Source organism: Remersonia thermophila, chromosome 6 (genome assembly GCF_042764415.1).
Source record: "Remersonia thermophila strain ATCC 22073 chromosome 6, whole genome shotgun sequence".
Taxonomy (NCBI): Eukaryota; Fungi; Ascomycota; class Sordariomycetes; order Sordariales; family Chaetomiaceae; genus Remersonia; species Remersonia thermophila.
The window spans coordinates 2,224,187-2,247,064 of record NC_092222.1 but is presented as its reverse complement, the minus strand read 5'-3'; the positions used below and the strand labels follow the sequence as shown (position 1 = coordinate 2,247,064).

At 61.1% G+C, this 22,878-nt stretch overlaps 9 protein-coding genes across 9 annotated transcripts; 3 read left to right on the top strand and 6 right to left on the bottom strand.

Moving 5' to 3' along the window:
* Positions 1–32: 32 nt before the first annotated feature.
* VTJ83DRAFT_6793 (uncharacterized protein) lies at positions 33–1,121 on the top strand (the record flags this gene model as incomplete). The annotated part of the gene is made up of 5 exons (XM_071013543.1): positions 33–103; positions 237–264; positions 469–666; positions 732–866; positions 969–1,121. 5 exons carry the CDS (start codon positions 33–35, stop codon positions 1,119–1,121), a joined length of 585 nt encoding a protein of 194 aa, XP_070864420.1.
* Positions 1,122–2,664: 1,543 nt separating this feature from the next.
* Positions 2,665–2,944, bottom strand: VTJ83DRAFT_6792 (uncharacterized protein; the record flags this gene model as incomplete). Its single annotated transcript, XM_071013542.1, has 2 exons — positions 2,665–2,679; positions 2,870–2,944. 2 exons carry the CDS (start codon positions 2,942–2,944, stop codon positions 2,665–2,667), a joined length of 90 nt encoding a protein of 29 aa, XP_070864419.1.
* Positions 2,945–4,127: 1,183 nt separating this feature from the next.
* Positions 4,128–6,406, bottom strand: VTJ83DRAFT_6791 (uncharacterized protein; the record flags this gene model as incomplete). The annotated part of the gene is made up of 4 exons (XM_071013541.1): positions 4,128–4,156; positions 4,271–4,846; positions 4,974–5,139; positions 5,216–6,406. 4 exons carry the CDS (start codon positions 6,404–6,406, stop codon positions 4,128–4,130), a joined length of 1,962 nt encoding a protein of 653 aa, XP_070864418.1.
* Positions 6,407–7,515: 1,109 nt separating this feature from the next.
* Positions 7,516–9,178, bottom strand: VTJ83DRAFT_6790 (uncharacterized protein; the record flags this gene model as incomplete). Its single annotated transcript, XM_071013540.1, has 2 exons — positions 7,516–8,916; positions 8,987–9,178. 2 exons carry the CDS (start codon positions 9,176–9,178, stop codon positions 7,516–7,518), a joined length of 1,593 nt encoding a protein of 530 aa, XP_070864417.1.
* A 3,198-nt stretch (positions 9,179–12,376) lies between these two features.
* On the bottom strand, positions 12,377–13,462 carry VTJ83DRAFT_6789 (uncharacterized protein; the record flags this gene model as incomplete). Its single annotated transcript, XM_071013538.1, has 1 exon — positions 12,377–13,462. The coding sequence occupies one exon, from the start codon at positions 13,460–13,462 to the stop codon at positions 12,377–12,379; it is 1,086 nt and encodes a 361-aa protein (XP_070864416.1).
* A 309-nt stretch (positions 13,463–13,771) lies between these two features.
* On the top strand, positions 13,772–14,592 carry VTJ83DRAFT_6788 (uncharacterized protein; the record flags this gene model as incomplete). The annotated part of the gene is made up of 3 exons (XM_071013537.1): positions 13,772–13,858; positions 13,928–14,114; positions 14,222–14,592. 3 exons carry the CDS (start codon positions 13,772–13,774, stop codon positions 14,590–14,592), a joined length of 645 nt encoding a protein of 214 aa, XP_070864415.1.
* Positions 14,593–15,302: 710 nt separating this feature from the next.
* On the top strand, positions 15,303–16,475 carry VTJ83DRAFT_6787 (uncharacterized protein; the record flags this gene model as incomplete). Its single annotated transcript, XM_071013536.1, has 2 exons — positions 15,303–15,322; positions 15,380–16,475. The coding sequence occupies 2 exons, from the start codon at positions 15,303–15,305 to the stop codon at positions 16,473–16,475; spliced, it is 1,116 nt and encodes a 371-aa protein (XP_070864414.1).
* A 741-nt stretch (positions 16,476–17,216) lies between these two features.
* On the bottom strand, positions 17,217–19,605 carry VTJ83DRAFT_6786 (uncharacterized protein; the record flags this gene model as incomplete). Its single annotated transcript, XM_071013535.1, has 4 exons — positions 17,217–17,682; positions 17,765–19,014; positions 19,121–19,347; positions 19,554–19,605. The coding sequence occupies 4 exons, from the start codon at positions 19,603–19,605 to the stop codon at positions 17,217–17,219; spliced, it is 1,995 nt and encodes a 664-aa protein (XP_070864413.1).
* An 874-nt stretch (positions 19,606–20,479) lies between these two features.
* Positions 20,480–21,796, bottom strand: VTJ83DRAFT_6785 (uncharacterized protein; the record flags this gene model as incomplete). Its single annotated transcript, XM_071013534.1, has 3 exons — positions 20,480–21,564; positions 21,630–21,701; positions 21,763–21,796. 3 exons carry the CDS (start codon positions 21,794–21,796, stop codon positions 20,480–20,482), a joined length of 1,191 nt encoding a protein of 396 aa, XP_070864412.1.
* Between the last annotated feature and the right edge of the window lie 1,082 nt (positions 21,797–22,878).

Here is a 22,878-nt window from a genome sequence, read left to right as displayed (position 1 = left end):
CCCGATAATCACCTTCTCAAACTTCAGCCACCATGGCCGCTGAGATCCGCAGGAAGCTCGTCATCGTCGGCGACGGTGCTTGCGGCAAGACTTGCCTGCTGATGTGAGTTGTGCCCGCTGGCTCCCCCCCCTCTCCCACCTCCAGCCCGGCCAGCAGCCTGCTCGAGCGCTCGCTCAACCAGGCCGGCTCCCATCTGCCTGTTGTCGATGCGCTTGCTGACCCGGCTCGATCACAGTGTCTTCTCCAAGGGCACATTCCCGGAGGTGAGTTTGGCTTTTTTTTTCTCTCTCTTGGAGACACCGTCGTTGCATCATCGTTGGTCCCGACCGCTTCGCGAGGGTTGCTGCAGACCGCCTCGATCGACCCTTGCTTTTTGCACCGCCCAAGCCTCCCCGAACCCAACAACCAAACACGCCATGCCCAGCGGCCCACCCCACGGCGCAACGAGCTAACACCGCTGCCCTTAGGTCTACGTCCCGACCGTCTTTGAGAACTACGTTGCCGATGTCGAGGTCGACGGAAAGCATGTCGAGCTGGCGCTATGGGATACGGCTGGCCAGGAGGACTACGACCGCCTGCGGCCCCTGTCGTACCCCGACTCGCACGTCATCCTGATCTGCTTCGCCATTGACTCCCCCGACTCCCTGGATAACGTTGGCGAGAAGGTTGGCTCCCCGCAAGATTTTCCGGCATTGGCATGGCATGCATGGCTGACACAGCAACTCGACAGTGGTGCTCCGAGGTTCACCACTTCTGCCCGGACGTCCCCAAGATTCTGGTCGGCTGCAAGAAGGATCTCCGCAACGACCCCAAGACCATCGAGGAGCTCCGCAAGACGAGCCAGCAGCCCGTCACTTTCGAGCAGGTGAGTCGCCACTCCTGTTGATTCGTCCCCCCCCTAATCACACACCCGCGCGCGCGTTTCAGTCTGTTGGAGCATGTCATGCTAACCAAAAAAAACCAATAGGGCCAAGCTGTTGCCAACAACATCAAGGCCACCAAGTACCTTGAGTGCTCGGCCAAGACGAACGAGGGCGTCCGCGAGGTGTTCGAGACGGCGACACGGGCCGCGCTGCTCAAGAAGACCGGGAAGAAGAGCAAGAAGTGCCTCATCGCCTAAACCACGACCGACCTTGACCCGACCGACGCCGCTTCCCTCATTCCTGCCCGCTGCCAGTGCCTGGCCCAAATCCGCGCTCGCGACAGGTGGCCCATCACGATGGGTTCAACCGTGTATGGTTTCTAGAGAGAGAGAGAGAGAGAGAGAGAGATGCGGAGGTTGTCCCCTCTGTTTCCTCCCACTCCTCCCCCCCTCTGGGCAATTCGTCTCTAAGGCGTTGCTGAGCGGAGTGGGAAGCAGGGGGATGCTTCCTGCGGGCTATACAAGCGCAGACAGCCCTGACGGCTCTGCAGGATCGGGGAGAAAGGGAAACGATTTTAATCAGCACAAGTGAAGAGCTGGGTGTATAGACAAGATGGCACCCGACTCGGGAATGCTTCCCCTCGCTTTCCTGCCCGGAGCTCGCACTCTCTCTCTCTCTCTTTCTCTCTGGCCTGTGTTGGCAATGGGGGATGGGGTGCTCAGTCGGCAAGCAAGCAGCATGGAACTGGGGGTGGCAAATCCCATAATGTGAACAAGCACGCGCCCCCTTTTCCCCGTTTTCGATCCTGTTCTCTTTTTCCTCTCTCTGTTCTCTGTCTCAGATACTTGGACGGTACCCCGCGGTTTTGTTGGCCCCATCGTCGTTTTACGTACTACTAGCTAGCTTATTTATTCATCGTTTTTTTCTTGGACGTTGACCGCTCTCTCTCTCTCCCTTGACGGTGAGTGTGTGGACCTTGGTGTCTCGATTGTCCAACTGTGGTACGTACCAAGACAGGAAGGGTGCGTGCCCATGGTGTGTAAGCGGGGGATGGGCAAGGCTCGGTTTGGTCAGACCTACTGTAGAGTGGCGATCCATGGAATTTGACGCGGGTAAGGGGATGCATTTGCCATCTGTCTTGGGCACAGCATCTACGTGAATTGACGGAAATGGCGGTAGAAACTTGGCAGCGGGAGTCAAACATCTCGCACGCCATGTCACAGCCAGGCATGACTTGACACATGTTTCGTCTGGTCTTGTCCGGCCAACCAGCTCAATCTCGGCAGAGGGAAGAGGACAGCGAGAGCTCGATCAGTTCCGTGAAGGGCGCTCGCACCTCTGCAAGAGACAGCACACATTGAAACATGGCCGTCTTTTCATGCTCCTCCCTCCTCCCGCCCTACGTCAGGGAAGAGGTTTCCGTCTTCACGTCTTCACGGATGCTCCATGGGTCCCATCCTAGGAAAGCTCTCGTCGACTCGACTCTGGACATTATTATGGAAAACTAGGCCGCGCGCATCCCGCCCAGCATACCCGACCTTCCCGCTCGTTCGCGCCTCTTCCTCCTCCTCCTTCTCCTTCTCCTCCTCTCTTCCGGCCGACAAAAGTTTGGCAGGCAGGTACCTGGACATGCAGGACATCCCGGGATCCCGCGGAGCGGCCGAGGTTTGTCATCGCCGTTGTCGTTTTCGTTGGTCGGCGTGGCGAGAAGCGCGGTGCATGGCCGATCCGAGAGGAGGAGGACGAGGACGGGGACGAGGTGGAAGTTGGCGTGAGGGCCCGGGGGATTCTTGAGAGACCTTAGTTGGGGCAGGTCTATTGTTGTTGTTGGTGGTGGTGGGGGCGCGGGTTTCGTTAGCCTGTTCCGTTCGCTGGGGTAGGTTGGGGGGGAAGAGAAGGAAGGTTGTGTGGGTTGAGGGAGCGCGGTGGTGATGGTCGTGGTGGTGGTGGTGGTGGTGGTGGTGGTGGTGGTGGTGGTGGTAGGGTTGTCTGGAAGGCCACTTACAGCACCGCAAGCGCCGCAGGTCTTGCTCGAGCCGTCGGCCGTGGCACCGCACTTGGGGCAGCTAGCGTGTTGCATCTTGGATGGAGGTGGGCGGTGGGTTCGGGTGGAGGTTGAAGTTTGCTGAGCAAGATATCGGTGGGTCAGCCTTCGCAGCCTTGTCGTTGCTTGGAGAGAGATCGCGTCGGCTTCGATATGAATAACTTACTGGTATTTTTTTGGGTCTCTGGGGAAGCAGACAATCAGCCGAGTTTACCGTCGAGGTCTTGGGAGGTGGGATGGTAGGTAGTAGGTGAGGTGAGGTGGGCGGGGAGCGGGGTCTCTTATACGTTTCTACACCACCTACTCGCTTGCACATCTCCTCCCTCACCTTCAGCTCCTCTCCCTCTTAGGACACCTCCTCCACGCGCTGCGCCCGGGTTGTTAGTTTCCCCCTCCTTCCACCCCCTCAGCTCATCCACAAGCTCATACCGAACGTATCCCGATGGTACCCCCCCCCCCCCCCCCTTCCCCTCCCCACACCAGGCTCCCCGTTCGGTGTGTCAGCCGCCACATGTGCATGAAGCTAGACCCGTCTGCTTCCCGCAGCCTATCAGAAAACAGGCATATGATGATTGTTGACAAAAATGGCAAAAGGCAAAAGGCAAACTGCCAAATCTAGATCACATGCCGTGGGCTGGATGAGGTTCGCATGCGTTGGTTCTTATATGCTGCTTCAACGTCCGTGTCTCACCTATCACCCTCGAGGAAGTGTCCCCCCCCCCCCCCCCCCACTGTTCCATCTCTCCCTCAGTGATGAACCATCTGTCTCACTTTAGCGTGGTAACCTGTGTTACTCCTGTCAAAGACCCCCGCTTGCAGCTGCAGCTCACGCGGCCCACAGCCGCCGCCCCCCCGGCAAACCGTCACGCGGCCCGCGTACGCCCCGTGTGTGCCCGACCAAAAGAAACGTTAATAGTGGAGCCTAGGTAGTAGGTACCTAGGTCGAAAACGGCCGACAGGAGTCGCAGACAAGGACACAAGCAGGAGGCAGAATGGTTAAAAAAAACAACCCAAGTTCTACATGCCGCATGCTGGATTGTTCAAGCCGTCCAAAGTCCCAAAGACCTAGTATGCCAACTGGCCAAGTACAGTTACATAGGCACCGGACTCCAGCCCGTCTCCCTTGCATCTATTGCTTCCCGGCAATATCCCCATAGTATTACAAGGCGTACATAAGGATGGATAAGGTACCCAATACACGCGCTAGCAGCCGATCCCATCAGTAACACTGCTTGGTCTCTCCCTCGCCTGCGTAAACAGCACCAGTCAGCAAAGCCATTCTTCATCACTACGCACACACATACACACACACACACACACACACACAACCAAAGGATGATAGAGAAAAGAATGCCGACTCACCTCGTATCATCTGCCCAATGGCCTGCAGCATGCTCATGAGCATCACGACCGTCCCAAACGCCACCACCCCCCATGCCGCATACGTCTTCCAATCCCGGTTCCGCGTGAGCTTGATGTAGCACAGCGGCGGCAGGATGTAGGCCATGGCCGCCGCGCTGGTGCCGCCCACCAGGTCGAACACGGTGCCCAGGTCGCACGTCAGCAAGCTCAGCACCATGGCGCTAAACACGAGGCTCGAGCTGAAGATGAGGTGCAGGTTCATGTTGAAGGGCTCGCCGGGGAAGTAGTAGTTGAGCATGACCTCGCGGCAGACGAAGGCCTCGAGAGGCAGGGTGGTGAGCATGTTGAGGCCGAAGCACAGGCGCGCGATGTTGACCATGGTGTTGTCCGCGGGGAAGTTGTTGAGGACGTTGCCCTGGGTGCGGTCGCCAAACGTCAAGAAGCCCGAGAGCGCGAGGGTCAGGCAGGCGACCATGGAGACAAAGGTGGAGATGTGGGTAACGCGCGAAAAGCGGTCCATGGTGGGCTTCTCGAGCGAGCCGTAGATGAGGAGAGAGTTGTGGTGGCAGACGAAGGCTGGCCGGGCGCGCTCAGGTCAGTCGCTCGCCGTGTCTTGTCCGTCGCGCTGCCGGGCCCCGGACGCGAAGAGAGAGAGGGGGGGGGGGGGGGGGGGTGTGGAAGAGGCATGCGGCCGAGAACTCACCAAAGGATATCACGCCGATGGCCTGGAAGATCCCGTCGTTGATGATCAAGAGCTTCCAATCCTTCAGCGACCCGCGCTGGTCCGCCGGGGCCAGCAAGCCCTGCACCACGACCGTCACCACGATGACGGCCATGCTGATGAGCGCAAGCGTGCTCGCCTTGGCCAACTGGGTCCCATCGTCAGCATCAACGGCGAACCGCGCAGGCAGGTCGGCAGGACGGGACAGGCAAGCCCGCTCTCACCTTGGCGATATCCCGATACAGCGTCAACGGATAGCTCACCCCCAGGGTAAACACCACGATCACGGCCCTCCTGTCCGCCAGCAGCCCGACCACCGGCATCTCCGCCAGCCCGGGCCAGACGGCCCGCAGCACGCTCGGTATGCTGTCCCCGACGATGACCCCGAACGCCACCATGCCGCCAAACGCAAACACCCACTGCGCCAGCGAGATGGCGATGAGCCCCGTCCGCCCGAAGCACCGCTCCACCGTGCCCTGGAAGCTCCCCGCGCCGCTGAGCTTGGCGTTGATCACGATGAGCCGGATCGTCCAGTCCACCACGACCGTCAGCACCATGAGCAGCACCACGCCCGAGAGCAGGCCCGCCTGCCGCATCGCGTACGGCTGCCCGATGATGCCCGCCCCGATGATGCTGTTGGCCATGTTCATAAAGGCCGCGGGCAGCGACGACTTGGGGCGCGCGCGCTCGGCGGCGGCCCAGGCCTCGGCGTCCTCGACCGTGTGGAAGCGGGGCGCGTGGTGGTCGCTGGCGACGAGCGACGACTCGGAGACGGCGATGGAGGGGGCCTCGATCCCCGTCAGGAGGGGCAGGCGCTGCTCCTGCCGGCGGTCGTGGTGGAGCGAGGGAGAGCGGAGAGGGTCCGACTCGTCCAGGTCGAAGCTCTCGCGCGGATAGCGGTCCGCGTCCGGGGCCGGGCCGGTCGCGGCGCCCCTGGTGACGGAGGAGAAGCCATCATGGCTGGGGTTGGAGTCGGGATCGGGATCGGGGTCGGGGTCGGGGTCGACAAAGGTCGGGTTGAGGTCGAAGCGGACGCGGTTTGGGGTCCTGGGCGCGGAGCGAAGATGGGACGGATCCGGGCTGCGGTGGCGGGAGGAGGGAGTGGCCGAGGCGAAGGAGGACGGGGTGACGGAGCCGCCTCGGCGGACGAGGATGCCGCTATCGCGGTCGCTGTGGTTGTCGTTGTCGTTGTGGTCGTGGTCGCGGTCGTGACCGGCAGAGCTGGAGCTCAAAAGGCCGGCGGCCTCGTCGGCATGGCGGCCGTTGGGGCTCCGGCTCCTGGCGGCGCCGCGAGCTACGTCGAGGAAGCCAGACGGGGACGGAGATGCGGCTATATGCCGTCGGTATTGGTTGCTGGACTGGTTGGAAGAAGAGTCGGCAGCTGCGGCAGCGCCATGCGACGTTGCTCGAGGCATGCTTGTTGCGACGCTGCTGCGCTCAGGGCATCTTGTGGGATCGCAGTCCCGGAGGTTGAGTGTTGCGTTGCGTGTGGGCAGACGACTTTGCTTCGGGGAGAGCCTCGAACAAGGTGAAGGGGATTCGGGCGTCGTGTCGCAATCAAGGCGAGGTTGGTATCGTGGGTTGCAGGTGGTGGCTCTTCATCAAGGTGTCTCAAGTCTTGAATCAGACCTACACCGTAACGACCTAGAAGATGGAAATGGCAGCTTCGGGAACTTCCGACGTCAGTCGTCGCGCCCAGCCGTCAGGTCCAGGCCCGCTCCGCCCCCCAAAGCAGCACAGCGGGACCCCTGTCGCTAGCCAGTCTGGCTCCTTCAGGGGGGGGGGGGGGGGGGCACAAAGGGGGCAGTGGACCGCCTCAGGCAAGCCGCAACAAGCCGATGGGGGGGGAGGGGAGGCGGGCTGCCCCCGCTGGAACGCACGCCAAATCAGGAGCGTCCCGAAACATCCCCCCCAGCGGAATGCCAACACCTGGCGGGCGAGCGAACGGCCCAAGGGACCCTTTCTATGGGTAGGGACCGCCGCATCCGGCGAGAGCCCAGGAGGATAGACGGTAACTGACACTACAGAACAGGACACGATAGCGAGCACTACCCCCCCAAACGGCTACGAAACGAAAGTTTGCGCTGTGATATTCACAGAATCCCATTATAAACTAATACAAAATAAGCAGAAGCTTGCCCAATCCTGCGCCGTTCGCGCAAGGGCGAGCCCATTGCATGGGTATGATGATGATGTGTGTGGAATGCATGGTGTCCAAAAACCCAAGGCCCCAACAATGCAAATGCGATGCTCGCTCTCCCAATGGACCTTGATATCCGGCCTCGTTCCTCCCCTCCTTCTCCTGGGTATCAAAGAGCTGGCCTTCTTTTTCCAACCCCAGCTTCGTTGCCTCCCTTACTCCACATGTCTCCTGTTCAAAATCAGACAGATAGGGAGGCAGAGAATCCAAGCGTGCAGTAGAGATCCGTCCTGGCTAGCCCTTCTGACATGCTGCCAAAACCTTCCCACGGGGCCTGAAGCCGCCCCCAGGTCTTCTTCCGCTCCATCACCCCCCCTCTTGTCTTCAGAGCGTGGCGGCCAAGGCCGCAACGCACCACGCACCAGCGTACAAAAGTCCGGGCCCCATCCGGCTCCCAGAGTTGACCTGTGCAGCTGCAGGCCCGGCGGTAGTCGCCTGGGCCGTACCGGACGCCTCGCCGCTGGTCGAGCCCGGCATGACGGGGTGCGTCGAATCATCGCCCGCCAGCGTCGAGGTCGGGTGGCTCGATTCGGACGACGAGCTGCTCGTGGGCTTGCCGAGGGTCTCGGCCTTGCGGGCAAACCCGATACGCTTCTTATCCGCATCATAGACGCTGTAGACGTTCTTGAGGAACGTATCGCCCAACAGCCACGAGCCCGTTCCGGGGCGCACCTCCCAGCCGTACAAGTTGCCGACGCACTTGTCGCCCTTTGGCAGGATCCAGTCCGCCGGCGAGATTTCGTACGATTCGCCGGCAAAGGTAAGCACGATGGGCGTCGTGGTGTTGCAAGGGACCTGGTACTCGCGGTAGCGCTTGTTGTCGTACGAGCTCGAGCCGGGGACGTGCTTGAAAAGCTCGTCCAGGTCGGCGGGCGGCGCAAAGATGAAGGACGTGCCCGTGTCGATGTAGGCGAGCACGTTGGTGGAGCCGGCCCCCTTGCCGTCATAGCTGGCGCCGTCCATGGTGATGGCCCACTCGCCCTTGGCCCGCTGCGGAGGCGCGATGTCGCTGTACGTGATCTCGCCCGTGAACTTGGCAGGGTCGACGCCGCCAAACGTGATCTGGCCGTCGTTGACGCCGTCCGACCCACGGTTGAGCGAAATGCCCAGGACCAGCGAGTCCAGAATCTTGTTATTCTTGAGGTGGCTGAGAAAGTTTCCACCCGTCACCGAATCTCCCATGCCGAGGCCGAGGATGCCGTCAAACGCGAAATGCTTGAAGCTGTCGTTGACATGGCTGGCCAGGCCGAAGGTGAGCTCGCGGATCGTCAGCCCCGCAAACGACGCCGTATCGGTGCCCACGAAGCCCGAGACGTTGCCCGAGCCGTACTGGATGCCAAAGAAATCCGCCGTCTTTCTCCACGTCGTGGAGGCCGACTCATCGAACGTGTCGTGCAGGCCGCAGGCGGCCGACTGGCACTTGGCGCCCATCATCCACGTGTTGGCGGCACCCGTGTCGAGAAGCATAAACATGGACTGGCTCGGGGTGCCCACTTGGACCTGGATGAAGTACGAGTAGTCTGGGCCATACTGGAAGATGCCGGCGCTGTTCGGCTCGGTAGGCTCAATGGGCTCGGAGACATCGTACGCATTGTCTCGCTTCTCTAACCGTACGGGCACGGGAGCGGGTAAGGTTACGGATGCAGGCGGCTGCGGACGGGCGAACTTCCGGGCGATCCGGGACGCGGCCACGGCTACCGGGTCCGTCTTTGTCGGGTCGTGCGTCTGTTACACACGGGGAGGGTCAGCACACAGCCGAGACGGGCCGGGGCGGGAGGAGAGACGGTAGACGTACAGTGGTGGGTACATGGTGAACAGGAACTGTGATGCCCTTGGGTGCCTCTGCGTGACTCCGCTTGAACCCAGGGCTGTGAGCATGGCAGTCCTCATCGGGAGCGCAGTGACCGTCGGGGATGAAGGGAAAAAAGGCGTGGACGGCAGCAGCCCAGAGCGTTAGCTGCAGGAACAGAGCTGCCGCTCCCAGCATGTTGCAGAACCGCCCCCTAGAGCCTCACCACGCCCACACCGACCTCGGTGTGGCGGGTGACGTTTACGTTGCCGTCGCCAATGGCCTCTCGAAAGGCGGGTGGTGGTTCCGAGGGGAGGGGGGTTCGTCAACGGCCGAGGGAACCAATCGGGGCCGGTGATCAACGCATGTGAGCCAGGCGTGGCCGGGGGACGAGAACTCGCTTCGGTCTGGGGTCTGGTGAAGGTCGTCGGCAGGCGGCGAGTTCCTGACTCTGGCACATTCAACGATTAAGGCGATTAAGTACTAAGTAGAGGGCATCGGGCAAAGTGCCGAACGAGAGGACGGGTTTGCCGCAAGGTGGAGCTGGAAAAAGCGACAGAGTGGATGAGATGCGATCGACGGTGGCTAGGAAAACGATACACGGATTGCTGGTCGAGAGAAAATGGTGGCTGGAAGGAACCCAAGACAATTCGAGCGAGAGACGGAAAACGAGGAATGCTAGGAGAGATATGGGTAGGTGGTGTGTCGAGCGAGGGTATGCACGGAATGGACTGGAGACGAGGAGAGGCACGGAGGCTGCGAACCGCAAAGAGCGTGATGCAGCGAGGTGCAGACGCCGAGTGCAGATGCAAGCCAGCTACCAATCGTTCAGACGCTGGGGAGAAAAAGACAAACCCTCGAGCGAGACGGACACACCAAACAAGGACGACCTGAGCAACCCGATACCCAAGGCCCGTTTGGTGGAGAGGAGGGGAGGGGAAAAGAGTGGATAGAAGAGGAGAGGATGGGACAAAGGGAGGTTGGCAAGAAAGAGGGAAATGAGGCGAACAAAAAGCCGAGCGCCGTGGAGATTGTGGAGGAGTGGTGGTCTGGGCCAGGGTCCGAGTTAGCCCAGGTCGACCCTCTGACCATCCATCATTTCGTGGGGACAGTGGCTTTCTCCTCCTTCCCCCCCCAGAACCGGCAACGACGCCAATTAACCAAAAATACGAAGGGGTTGTCTAACCGGGCAGGACGCCGCACTACGATTCCCCAGCATGGCAGCCACCCTGCCATGACCTGGATCACAACGCAAAGTGCTGCAGAAGCACATACACTACGGAATGGTACTTGGTTGCATGTATAATAGTACATAACTCAGGTACCAGGCACAGTTCTCCAACACTGGGGTCCCTTCCCCAGAGACCCGACGCGGCCTGGAGCTCGGGCGCGCAAGCGGCGGGCTGAGAACCCGCGAGACAACGGAGACAGCGCTTCTGGCTGGCTGGCTGCCCTGACCCGGGTCGTCCGCTGGGCCTCGGGATCGCGGCTGAGTCCCCACGCATCACCTGCCTTCCCCCCTCCCCCGGATGGACGTTCGCTGTATCGAAATGGAACATTAACCTGCAAACCCACGTCATAAAAGCCGGCAACCTTGGAACCTTGAAAGTGCGGAGGGGGGGAAAAGCGGAGAATTGTCCCATCCAGATGCGACCCTCCAACCCTAATTCCGCTGCTCGATCCATATCATCCCGCGGCCGTTGGAAGCGTCATGATGATCAACCCTCTGAACGCCCAAAGGTGAATGAGCTCCTGACGTTCCGGGTACGACCCTGCACGACAGGCCGCGCCGGGCTTGGAGCCGGCGCGGCGCACTGAGGGTGGGACCCAAAGCGTCTTTCCCATTGCGGCGATCTGCTCATTTCTGGCCCCGCAGCCAGGCCCCTTTCCCCTGGCTCGCTCTCCGGACTGCGGCTGGCCCGGGCGCTGGCGATTGGACGGCGCGCGTAACAAGCTCAGGGAAAAACTGGGGCAAACGACGTCAGGGGAGTTTGGTGCGCTTTGCTCGAGCCGAGAGCAATTTCCCCGAGAACCGACAAGGTTGGAGGAGCCTCCGGGGGTTATTTTCCCGTCTCGTTTGTATTTTTGTTTGTTTTTCTGCGTGGCCGTTCCCGAACCATTTGCAATGGTGCCGTGTTTGAGGCGTCGGCTTTTGAGACGCAGACCAAGGTCTCTGTCTTGCAGGTGCAGCCTTCGATCCCCAGCAACGCTCGCTGCGAGCCTGTCGGTCGAATGCACGCCATCGGCGCGGCCAAGCAATGGAAGGTAGCCAAGAGGGAAGTGAGCGCCAACCCCGGACCCGCGATGTAACCCGAAGCGCCAGGGGGTTCGACCGCCTTCACTTGACTTGCGCGGATCCGCGCCAGGCCCAGCGAACAGCCCGTTGGCTAACTACCTAGCGTTATCAACCACTGGCGTCTCATGGGTCAACCTGGAAGAGATAAGGGACGTGGGCATTGCCTTGGGAAAGATGCCGATCCAATTTCTTGCCCCAGGTGACGATTGACCATCGCCCGTTGTTGTTTCATTTCAGCGATATTTTTCTGCCCGCAGGCGACTCGAAATGTATCATCGGGCAGGACCCTTTGGTCCTTCCGGTCGTCCAAACCCTTTCAAGATCTGCCGAGCCGCGTGATAAGAAGTGGCCGCCCTGAAACGAGCAGCCTGCCAGCCTGCCAGCCTGCTGAGCGGCCACGGTGCAGGGAGATGGGCTGTCCGTGTAGTGTGTACTATTAACTATACATACGCAGTGCGTAACGTGGCCGCTTGAGTTGGGAGCAGGCTCGAATCCCCGACGCAGACATCTCCCTCTCTCAGCTGAATTCCCTGGGCGGCAACAGAGAGCGGGCTGCATCGTACCGGCGCTATCAGACGCAGGATTTCGGATTCAAACCAATGGCGAAAAATAGGACGGCCAGGTCGGGCAGACGCACGCAGAGGTGAGGTCAGTCGGCTTCGCGCGTGGCGTCCGATGCGAAAAACGTATGTACGCAAGGCTTGCCGTCCTGTCTGGCGCTGACTGGCGTCTCCGTACGATGTCGCATCCGTTGCGTTTGATGAGCGATGCTTGAGGTGGTCAGATGCCTTGCCTATGCTTCGTCTGGACCCAATGCCTGCGGTGCTTGTGGGGTTGGATCCAGCGACGTGGCTGGAGGGAGCATTCCAAGCCTCGCAGTGATTGTCCGGGCAGGCACGCATCCTTTACACAGCATGGCTTTCGAGGACTCGGATCCTCAGCCGTCGGTGCTGATCATCCGGACTTGCCACGACGGCATGCGCGCGCGTGTGTGTGTGTGCGTGCGGGCGCGTCCCTCGTGTTGAGCCCCAACATGGAGGGTCGAGCGGTCATCTCATTCGCAATAGCCTTCTCACCAGTTGGTGCTCGATGTGTCTGCTTCAACACCCCCTATCCCCAACAGCCGTGCTCCGCCCATCCCGGCGGCGGTGGGTGTCAAACCATTCGCCTGCGGCTCTCAAAACGGCCTGATCTACCGGGTCCTTCACCTTGCCCAGCAGCTCCGAGCGTGCACCGAGAAAGCCCTCGATCAGGCCATCGCTAACCAGCCCGGACGCTGCGACGGTGCGAACGAACCACCACACGGACTCGCCGGCCTGGCCCGTCCAGCGGGCGAGGTCAAGCACGCGGGAGAATACCTCGTTAGGCCCACGCTCCCGCGCTCCCTCGCCCTCCTCCTCGTCGTCCTCCGCGTCCCGCTGGAGATCAAGAAGAAACCAAAGAAACGACCAGCCGGAGATGTCGGTGTGATGCTTCCGGCACCAGTCGAACACGGCGCTGCGTAGCTCTTCCCTGCCCTGGCCGGAAGCGGCCCCCGCGCCCCAGCTCGCCAACAGGAACCGGGCGTGGCACCAAGCGTAGTAGTTTCGCGGGTGCCGCTCCCCGGCGACAAACACCACGTCCCGAACCGCCTTGAGCACGTCGACGGAGAAGTCGATGCCTCCGCCGCGCGAGGCTTGCACGGTCACGAGCCAGCGCCGGTGGCTCCAAAGGGTGGGCGATTTGGTGTGCCGGTGCAGCCGGCTCGTGAGGAGGGTGTCCACGAAGCAGAATTCCCCTTGGAGGAGGCCGCGGACATCGCCGCTGGTGGCGGAAGAGAGGCGGGCCTGGAGGAGCCGCTTCCGAACGTTGGCCGCCGTGAGGTACTCGGGATCGAACAGGAGGATGACGGCCGTCAGGGCAAAGACGGCCTCGTCAGGCTGGAGCGTCGCGCCGTCGAGGTGGTCGCGCAGCTGCTTCCTGGCGAACAGGAAGGCTTGGACGAGGCCCAGCTTGGAGACTCCAACGGCACGTCCATCTCGTAGCACAAACTGTCCTGGCTGCGGGAAGAGGAGGTGGCTGAGGATTTCGATCTCCAAGAGTCCTTCTGAGGTTCCGGCGAGGGCCTCGGATATTTCCTGGTATGCTGCCGCCGAGTCCACACGATTCAGGGCAGCTATTGTTTCGGGATCAAGAGCTCTCGACATGTTGATCGACGTGCTCAGCGGATGTTAGTTGCTGCGTTCGATTTGCTACGAGCAGGGAGGCTCAGCTCGGCCAACCAACGAAGGCATGCATGTTGATGGCGTACTGTGTACGTGTTGTTGGGTTGGGGGTTCGCTGGCAACCGAACCCTAACCCTTGACAACTTCTTGGCGAACCACGCTGTCGTGGCGAGCTGGCAGTTCCGTCATCATCAGCTCCAAGAAGCTCCCAAGGAAAGGCCGTGGGCTGATGACACGCATCCCTTCTGGCCGCATGCCCGACGCCGCGGACCTTCGTACCAGACCGTCACCATGCCGTCTCTACTAGTTGTCATCTTTGCGATCGAACTGGTGGTCCAGCTCATCAACACCATCGGCGCCGCCACCATCAACGGCCTCGTACGCACTTTGCAACTCCCCCCTCAGGATGCTCGTTGACCCAGCTAACCAGCACCACCCGAACCCCAGATCTGGCGCGCCTACCTCGCCCTCCCGACGCCGCTCGCAAAAGAGTTTGCCAACCAGCGCAAGAAGCAAAAGGAATACCTCGCGGTGCGCCACGACCTCAATGCGACCAGCAGCCAGGACGAGTTTGCCAAGTGGGCCAAGCTGCGCCGGCAGCACGACAAGCTGCTGGACGAGCTAGAAAAGAAGAGTACGGACCGGCCTTGCGCTCCCCCCTCTTCCCCCCTCCAAGCCGCTGTGTTCAACATCCCATCATGGCTAACCCGTTTCCCCCTCCCTCTCCCTTCCCGTCGTTAGAATCCTCCCTCGACGCCACACGTACCCGCTTCGACCGCTACCTCACCGTCGCACGCCTCCTCTCGACCCGCGGCCTGCAGTGGGTGCTGCCCATGTGGTACTCCCGCGAGCCGATGTTCTGGCTTCCCTACGGCTGGTTCCCCTACTACGTCGAGCGGTTCGCGTCATTCCCGCGCGCCCCGGTGGGGAGCGTCAGCATCGTCGTCTGGCAGTGGGCGTGCACGGCGGTGCTGGCGCTGCTGATGGAGGCCGCGGTGGGCGTGTTGGGCTTGGTTGCGGCGAGCAAGAATGCGAAGAAGCAGAAGCAGCCGGTGCCGGTGCCGGCAGGATCAGCGCCGGCGGGAGCCAAGACCGGGAAGAACGACTCTTGACAGGAATCACCCAGCTTGGTGACGATGGGATCAAAGGGCCATGTACATTGTAGTGTGTGGATTGGTAGCACATATTCTATCCAACGCTTAGAAATAGAATGTTTCTCGGCATTTGACGCAAATATCCTTCATAGCCGGAGCTAGAATTCTGCAACACTACGCGAGATGATGACTTTCTTCTAGGCAACACATTGACTTTGATCGACCATTGAAAAGGGCCGGCAAAGCTTCGATAGTGCCAACGATGTTTGTTCTGTCGCTGGGTGGCTGCCCAGGAGTTCACAGCGGTCTCAGCAGGTCACGGCGGTCACGACGGGATGGGACGTTGAAATCGGCGTCTATTGTTGTCATCGACGATCTTGTTGACATGGCTGTATCTGGCGGTTTAATTCGGTTGGTATTGTTGTTTATTGTTTCTTTTTTTTGTTCCGTTCCCAACCTTGAGCGTCGGAGTGGAACGTGAGATGGTGAGTGGAAGAAAGAAGAATGAGGCAGGAGGGCTGTTCCCTCAAAAATTTATTTGGCTTGGACCCGCGCAAGGCTGAAATCTTGGCACAAACACCCCACTTTTCGTCAAGTCAACGGCCGCCTTGACTTCAGCCTCGTCCAACACCTTGCATCTCCTTTGTCGCGTCGCATCCAAGCCAACCTCGATGCATTCTCCCTGGCATCTGCCACCCTCAAGGTAGCGACGCCGACGCACCATCAAGATGGCGATACCCTGGGGAACGTAAGTCATCTACGTCCAGCAATCCAGCCCGAGAGAGGTTCTAACCCACATGCTTAGCATCAAATCCGCCGTCATCTTCTTCGGCCCCATCCTCCTCCCCAAGGCCATCGCCTGGTACCGCGACGCCTTCTCGGCACCGCAGCGCCACGGCCTCCAGATCATCCCGCTCCCTCCCCCGCTCCGCCGAACCGTCACCCTTCTCGTTGCCGTCGCCGTCGCCTTCCTCCTCCTCTGCCTCCCCTTCCTCTCCCCGGAGAACATCTTCACCGTGACCCAATCCCGCCTCCAAATCCCCACCGATGTTCTCTTCACCCGCCTCTCCTCCCTGCGGCCTAACGGCGCCCTGACCGAACCCGACCTCTCCTTGCGCGCCCGCTTCGCCTCCCTCGAATCGCGCCTCCTCTACCTCCAGTTCGGCCCTTCGGTCGTCTCGTCCTGCCCCTTCTGCATCTCCGACGAGCCCCGCTCCTACCTCTACTACGCCCTCCCGGACCTCCTGGCGCCCCACCTCTTCAACCTCGTCCTCATTGCCCTCGCCACCTCGACCCTCCTCACCGCCGAGGGCCGCAGCGCCGGCCGGCCCGGCCCCCGCGCCCTCGTCGCCCCGCGCTTCCGCTCCCCGTTCACCCTCGCCGCCGTCATCATCGCCTTCGCCGACGTCTACCTCGTCGCCAGCTACCCCTACACCGCCAACGCGCGCGCCCTGCGCCTCCACGAGATCGACTTCTTCTTCTGGTCCGCCCGGCGCACGCGCTACCTGCTCCTCGCGACGGTGGACGTGGCCCTGGCGCTGACGCTCTACCTGTCGGGCACGAACCGGGCCTTGGTCGCGCCGCCGCCCGCCGCGGAGCGCGTCGAGGCCATCGCGCGCGCCCTGGCCGGCACGAAGGGGAGGGTCAACGCCGCGGGCGTCGTCAAGAACACGGTCCTCCGGGACGAGGAGCTGAGGGCGCGGAGCGTGACGTACTGGGCGCACGAGGTGCGGCTGATGCGGGAGATGATGGAGGAGAGGGAGGTGGTGGAAGGGGTGAACGATGCGCTGGCGAACCGGATCGACATTGGCGGGATCGAGCGGGATGCCGAGGCGTATGCGAAGGCGATGCTGGCGCCGTTGGTGGGAGATGGGGAAGGCAAGGTGGAGATTGTGGGATGATGGGTTGGTTTCTGAGTCGTGTTTGGAGTTTTTGTGCTTGGTACGGGATGGCTTCATAGAGATGGTAGACGGTAGACCGTTTTTTTTTCTTTTGAAGCGAGCGTCGTCGATCTTCCATAAAGTGTTGAAGACAGGAGGTAGGCCATGGACTCTCTGAGTCAAACTCCAGGGGTCCTTCACGGCAATATATCGTGGTGGGATGTTCTAACCTTCCAACCACCGCTGCTTCACCTTCTTCACACACTTCACACACACACACACACACACACACACACACACACACGTGTCACTATCACGGCCCCTGCCAGCATGTTGCACTCCTTGTCTTCCTCTCTTTCTATCTGCTTGTCTGCCTCGGGCCTTTCTGTTTTCCGTCCAGTCTAGCAACAAGCTCACCAACAACGCACCCCTCTATCACCGCAGAAACGAGCCACAGATGCCTGAATGAATAAGGTAGGTAAGGGAGTAGTTTCAGCTCAGTTGATGAAGAAATGCTCTGAACATGCCCCGCTCTGCAGTCCGTAGTAGTGTAATAATAGCTTGTTAACCCCCCCCCCCATCCCCGGCCACCCATCCACCCATCCGCCCATCCATTTACCCGACTTTGTCGAAGCCTACATGAATAAATAAATAAAATATATAAAAAAAACGGAGAACACGAAATCCTATCAAGGCCCGCCGAACCGATCTCTTCAACACCAGAGCGCATTGGATTATGTGTTGTACGACAAAGAAACGATTCTATCCTGACCCGCCCCCTTTCTCTCCCTTCGCGTCCGGCCTCCCTCCTCCCGCCGTGCTCACGCTCGCCAGGCTATCTTTCCTCGACCCCGCCACGCTGCCCCCTTCCTCCGCGACGCTCTGCTCCAGGAAGCTCGCCCACAGATCGGCCAGCGACTCCTTCCCCGCCCCGCCGCCGCCGCCGACCGAGGCGGAGTTCGGAAGCTCCGAGAAGAACTCGCTGCTCAGCGCCGGCGAGCTCGGCGTCCTGTGGAACGGCGAGGACGGCAGGCGGAGGCTGTTGCCGTGGTGGTGGTTGGCAGAGCCGGACGAGATGGCGGTGCTGCCCGGCCGGGCCAGGCCGGCCTTTTCGCGCTGCTCTTCGGTCCAGTTGAGCAGGGCGGCGATGACCTGGAGGATTTGGAACTTTTTGGGGTCGGAACGGTCGAGGGAGAGGAATTGGAGGATGTGATTGGTTATGAGCTGCCTGTGACGCAGAAAAGTGAGGTCAATCGATCGGTCTTGAGGAATGGGTAGATCAAACAAAGAAAGGGGGTGTTTCGGCGTACTTGTCAACCGTCTCTTCGGGTTTTGTCTTCTTGATATACTTCAGCGCCTTGGTGAGATGGTCGTTCAGGACGATGGCCTCGTGGCGGAGCTTGCCGATGAGCAAGTTCTTCTCCTTGACCTCCTTCTCGAACGGGGCGGTGCGCTCGAGCTCGCGGGCGAGGGCCTCGCGGGCCGCCTCGGCCTCGGCGGCACGGGAATCGGCATCCTGGGCGCGCTTCTGCAGCGCCTGAGCCTGCTCTTCGGCCGACTCGACCATCTCGCGCAGCTCGCGCTTGCGCGTCTCCTGGAGCTCTTGCAGGGCGCGCTGCAGACGGTCGACGGCCTGGGACTGGGCCTCGCGGTCGGCGTCGGCGCGTTCGAACGACTCGCGGGCGTTGGTGAGCTGCTCCTCCAGGTCGGACACCTTGTCGGCCAGGCTCTCGCGGAGCGATCGTTCCTCCATGGCAATCACCTCCCACTCGCCCATGGCAGCGGTCGTCGACTCGAGCTCGGCCCGCAGGTTCTGCAGCTGGCGGGCGGTTTCGTCCTTCTCCTTTTGCCAGTTCTGCTGCGACAGGTTGCTGCGGCTGCGCAGGCTGGCGAGCTCGCGGCCCTGCTCCTGGACCTCGGCGCGCAGGCGGTCTGCTTCCTCATCGCGGCTGTCGAGCTGGGCACGCAGCTCGTCGTTCTGAGCCTCGAGTTCCTCGACGCGGTCCTTGGCTTCCTCGAGCTCTGCCTTGTCGCGCTTCAGCCTGTCGCCAAGCGTCTCCTTGATCTTCTCGACGCGCGCCAGCAGCGCCTGGTACTGTTCCTCGGCCTGCTCGCGTCCCGCCTCGGCCTCCTCCAGCTCGGCGCGTAGCCGGGCCTCCTCGTCGGCTCGCGCCTTCTTCTCGCTCTCAAGCTCTGCCCGCAGCTTCTCCACCTCGAGCCGCAAGGCTTCGGCGGACCCCGGATCTTGCGACATGACTGCCGTTGCTGCTGCTGGCGCAGGTGGTGGTGCAGGTGCAGATGCTGGTGCAGATGCTGGTGCAGATGCTAGTGCTTCTAGGGCAGCGCCCGTCGCCCCTGATATTGTCCCGGTCTTCGGTGGTGAGCGTCTGTGTGCGCCGGCATGGCCGTTGGCGGCAGGCCTCTCGTCGTTGTGGTCGTCGCGGCGGAGTTGGGTGTCCGGTCCCGGCTCCTCTTCCGTGTCGGCGTCGTTCTCGATGCCCCGGTCGCCGGGCTCGGCCGCTGTCGTCGGTTGGTCGGGCGGCGGGGGGTTCGAGGTACCCTAGCTGTGTCAGAATGGCGGCTGCAAGAGCACCAGGAAAAAAGGGCCGAGGCAACGATGGAACGATGTGCAAGCGTGGCGGGAGAGAGACAGGGGCCGGCCTTACCAGGCTTGCGGTCTCTAGCTCTTCAGACACTTCTTCGAGCGGTGCGCTCTCCACGCCATCGTCCTCCCCGTTTGTTGTCGCCGGTGGTTCTTGGGCGGCCGTGTCGTGCGGGATCGCGGCCGGGTTGCTGGCGGGGGCGTTGTCGGCGGCGGTAGCGGCAGCAGGAGTGCTCTTGTTGTGCTTCTTCTTTTTGTTTCCTTTCTTCCTGCCAGGGTGGGCAGCGGGACCTGGTCACGGGCAACGGACAAAAAGCATCATTTCCCATTAGCGAAAATGCACGTAGCGAGGGGGAGCCAAGGGTGGTGATGTGGCCTTCGGGCGGGTTGGCCCCAGCCTGTGTGGACTGGGCCGGCCTCTCTTCTCTGGCGGCTCTTTGATGGCCTAGCCCCTCCACCCAAAATGCCACCGTGCGTGCGCGTGCGGACCGACGTACCTTGGGCGGATGATTGGACGGATGCCACGGACGGCGCTGTCGACGGGGACATGGTTGCTGCAGAGGGGCCGTTGACGCTGCCAGAGCGAAAGGAGGGCGTCGTGTAAATGAAAAGTCGATAAAAAAGAAGGGGGCTCGAGGTTGCTCCGGGGGAATCTCCAACGGGTTCATCAAGCAGAGTTCCCACGCTGCACGTTTGTTCGTATCCGCCGAGGCATGGATGATGGATTGTCCGTATTGAGCTCTGTACCCTGCACTCCAGCCACGACCAGGCCGTTGGTCATGGAAAAGCCAGCTTGGGCGGCCCGGGTTTCGAAGTTGCAAGTTGGTTGTTTCAGTTGTCCCCTCCGTCTTGGATGTTTTTTTTTCTACGTAAACATGGTGTCGTAGCCGTCCACAACACCCAAGAAGATTGTGTAACGGCATCCAAGACACAATTGGAATCAGGTCTCTGGCTTGTGCCTGTCAGAGCCTGGGCGCTCTGCTGTTGCCGTGGGATGGATCAACGGACCGTGCAAGGGAATTCTGGAACGCTTATCTAATCAGAAGCCCCGCTATAAAATCTAGCAACACCCAGCCGTCCATCTTCGTCTCGCTCTTTTTTTTCTTGTTTTCTATACATATTTTCCTCTTCGCCCGGCGTCTGTTCGCTCTTGGATGGACAGAAACCGTCGTTGCAGCCCGCAACTGTGAGGTGTTTCGCTACCCGGGTAGAAGTAGACAAAAGAGTAGCGCTTTGAAATCCCGGCAGTCTCGGAGCCTTGCTCATCTCAGCTGTCGGGTTCGCTTGGTGCCAACATTTCCATGTCGTCAGACCACATGCAGAGGAGTCGTAGCGCCTCAAGGCGGTTCCAATGCAACAGAACCAAACAGCGCGGTATATTACTGGTAAAATCCGAGACTCTTACACAATGACTCCGGCCCGATCATGACTTTGTCTTCTTTCCCTTTTTCGCCTTCTTTTGCGGCGTGGCCTCCTCGGCCGCCGGCTCCGCCTTCTTGGCCTTCTTGGCCTTGGGCTCCGCCGCCGGCTTCTCTTCCTCGGCCTTGGTCTCCTCCTCAGCCGCCGGCGGCGCCTCGATGGCCTTGGGGGCCTCCTCCGCGGCGCCATCCTCCAACAGCGGCTTCGCCTGGGCGGCCTTCAGCGCCGGCGCCTCGAACTCGTAGCCCAGCTCCTTTAGCTTCTCGGCCCGGGCCGCGCGCCTCTGCTCCTCCTTGGAGATCTTGACCTGCCACTGCGACTCGGACAGCGGCCGCTCAAGCTGGCGGCCGGCCATCTTGTTCCAAGGCACCACCTTGAAGCGGCGGTTGGCGCCCTTGAACAGGTTCGGGTGGACCTGGGCGGGAGGCACGATCTTGGCCGTGAGGATGTGGCCAAACAGCAGGTACTTGTCCATGGTGCGGGCGGCGATGTCGGCGACCTCGGCGTCGGCAAACTCGATGAAGGCGCGGTGGCGGCTGGCGCCCGTCTTCTTGTTGCGCACCACCCGCAGCCGCGTGATGTCGCCGAACTGGCCAAAGTAGGCGCGGAGCTCGTGCTCGTAGAAGCCGTGCGGGAGGCGGGCGATGTACATGACGCCGGGCTTGCTGCTGCCGTTGCCGTCGGCAGAGGGGTTGGCCGCCTTCTTGGGCTTGGGTATCTTGCCGACGTCCTGGCCCTTCTTGTAGGTGCCGACCTGGGCCTCGGCCGCCTCCTCTTCCTGCTCGTCGCCGCTGTCGAGAGCCTTGACCAGCGCCTGGGTCTCCTCGTCCTCCTCTTCGTCGTGCTCCACGTCGGACGGAACCTCCTCCTCGGGCTGCTCCTCGGCAGGGGCGGATTTCTTGGGCTTTTCTGTCGCCGTCGCTCCCTTCTGCGATTCCTTCTCCTTCTTCAGAGCCGACTTCTTGGGGGCCGCCTTGGCCTCGGCTGGCTGCTTGGGAGCGGCCTTGGCCTCGGGGGCCTTCTTGCCCGCGGCGGCATCCTTGCTCGGCTTCGGCTTCTTGACGGCGACGGGGGCGGGCTCCTCGGGGGCTGAGCAGCAAGATCGCGTCAGTGATGCCGTATGCAACCGCCAGGTCCGGCGCAAGTCCACCAACCTTTCCGCTTCTCGGCCTTGTCCTTGCTTGCCTTGGCCTTCTTGGTGGCAGGCTCGGGCTCGGAAAGAGCAGCTGGAATCGTCAATTAGCTGGATATTCCTCTGAACCAGGGTCTGCGCTTGGTAGAACGCACGCTTCGACTTTCGTTTGCGCAGCTCGGGTGCCATTTTGGGACAATGTTCCAGTGCTGATGGTGATGATGGCTGGAATGGATGCTCCCGTCGCAACTCGGTCAAAGGTCCCAGAAATTTTCTGGATTCTGCCGGGCGGTGCAGCCACCCAAGAAGATGGCCCCACCCTCTTTCTCCCTCAGGCACCCCCCGTCCCCCCCGGCGGCCCCGGCAACCCCGGGCCGCCGAGCGCTTTCTCTCTGCTTTCTCTCTGCGGGTGAGAAACGTGTGTGTGTGTTTGCAGGTGGCGGGTAGGTATGGAGCTCTCACCTCCTTCCCATCACCAACCTCCAGTAGTTATGTAGAACCAAACACGGGTTTCGTTTCCTCTTCTGCTTTTCTCTCCATCTCTTTTGGCTTTTTTTTTTTTTTTTTTCAGAGAACCCGCCTGCTCCGTAGATACAGTACTCCGTACTTCCAACCGTATTGCAAAGAACCATTCTGCACGGGCATTGGCCGCTTCTCCTTCGCTTCTCCAGGCACGCTCGCTGCTGCAAAAGCTCCCCCCCGTCTGCCCCGCCAGCGGACGATCTGGCAGCAGCACCGGCCCCCTCAGTGGACGCAGAAGCTGCATCGCTACCAGGCACTTGGAGGCGAGCGACAGGATTCATCTCGAGGACCTGCGTTGGATCTCCCGTGATTCCGGCTGCCCTGCAGCTGCGCTTCCGAAGCCGCCTATCGAGCGAGGATTGCTGCTCACTGTGAAATCCGGGGTTTCACCAGACCTTTCAGGGTTCCACGCTCTGCTTGGTTGCCGCTGGGCACTGCACCCACGCGCCGCAGCCGATCAGGCGGACTGCTGCACTTTGGCGAGGTTCTGTCTCACACGACCAGGACAAGGCTCATTTTAGCTCCTGTCCGTTTCATCCCTCCCACGCCAGCAAACCCCCAAGAAGCAAAGCTTCAAGCTTCCTTTGCGTTTTTTCGCGCCCGGTCCAGATCCCCAACCCCCTCATCCGAGCTAGACTTCTTTACCGTGTCTTCGATCCGGACTTTCTTGCTTGTGTCGCCCCATATTGCCGGGATACTTCATTTGCTGCCTGCGCGGCGCTGCTGCTGCTGCTGTTGCCGCTGCCAAA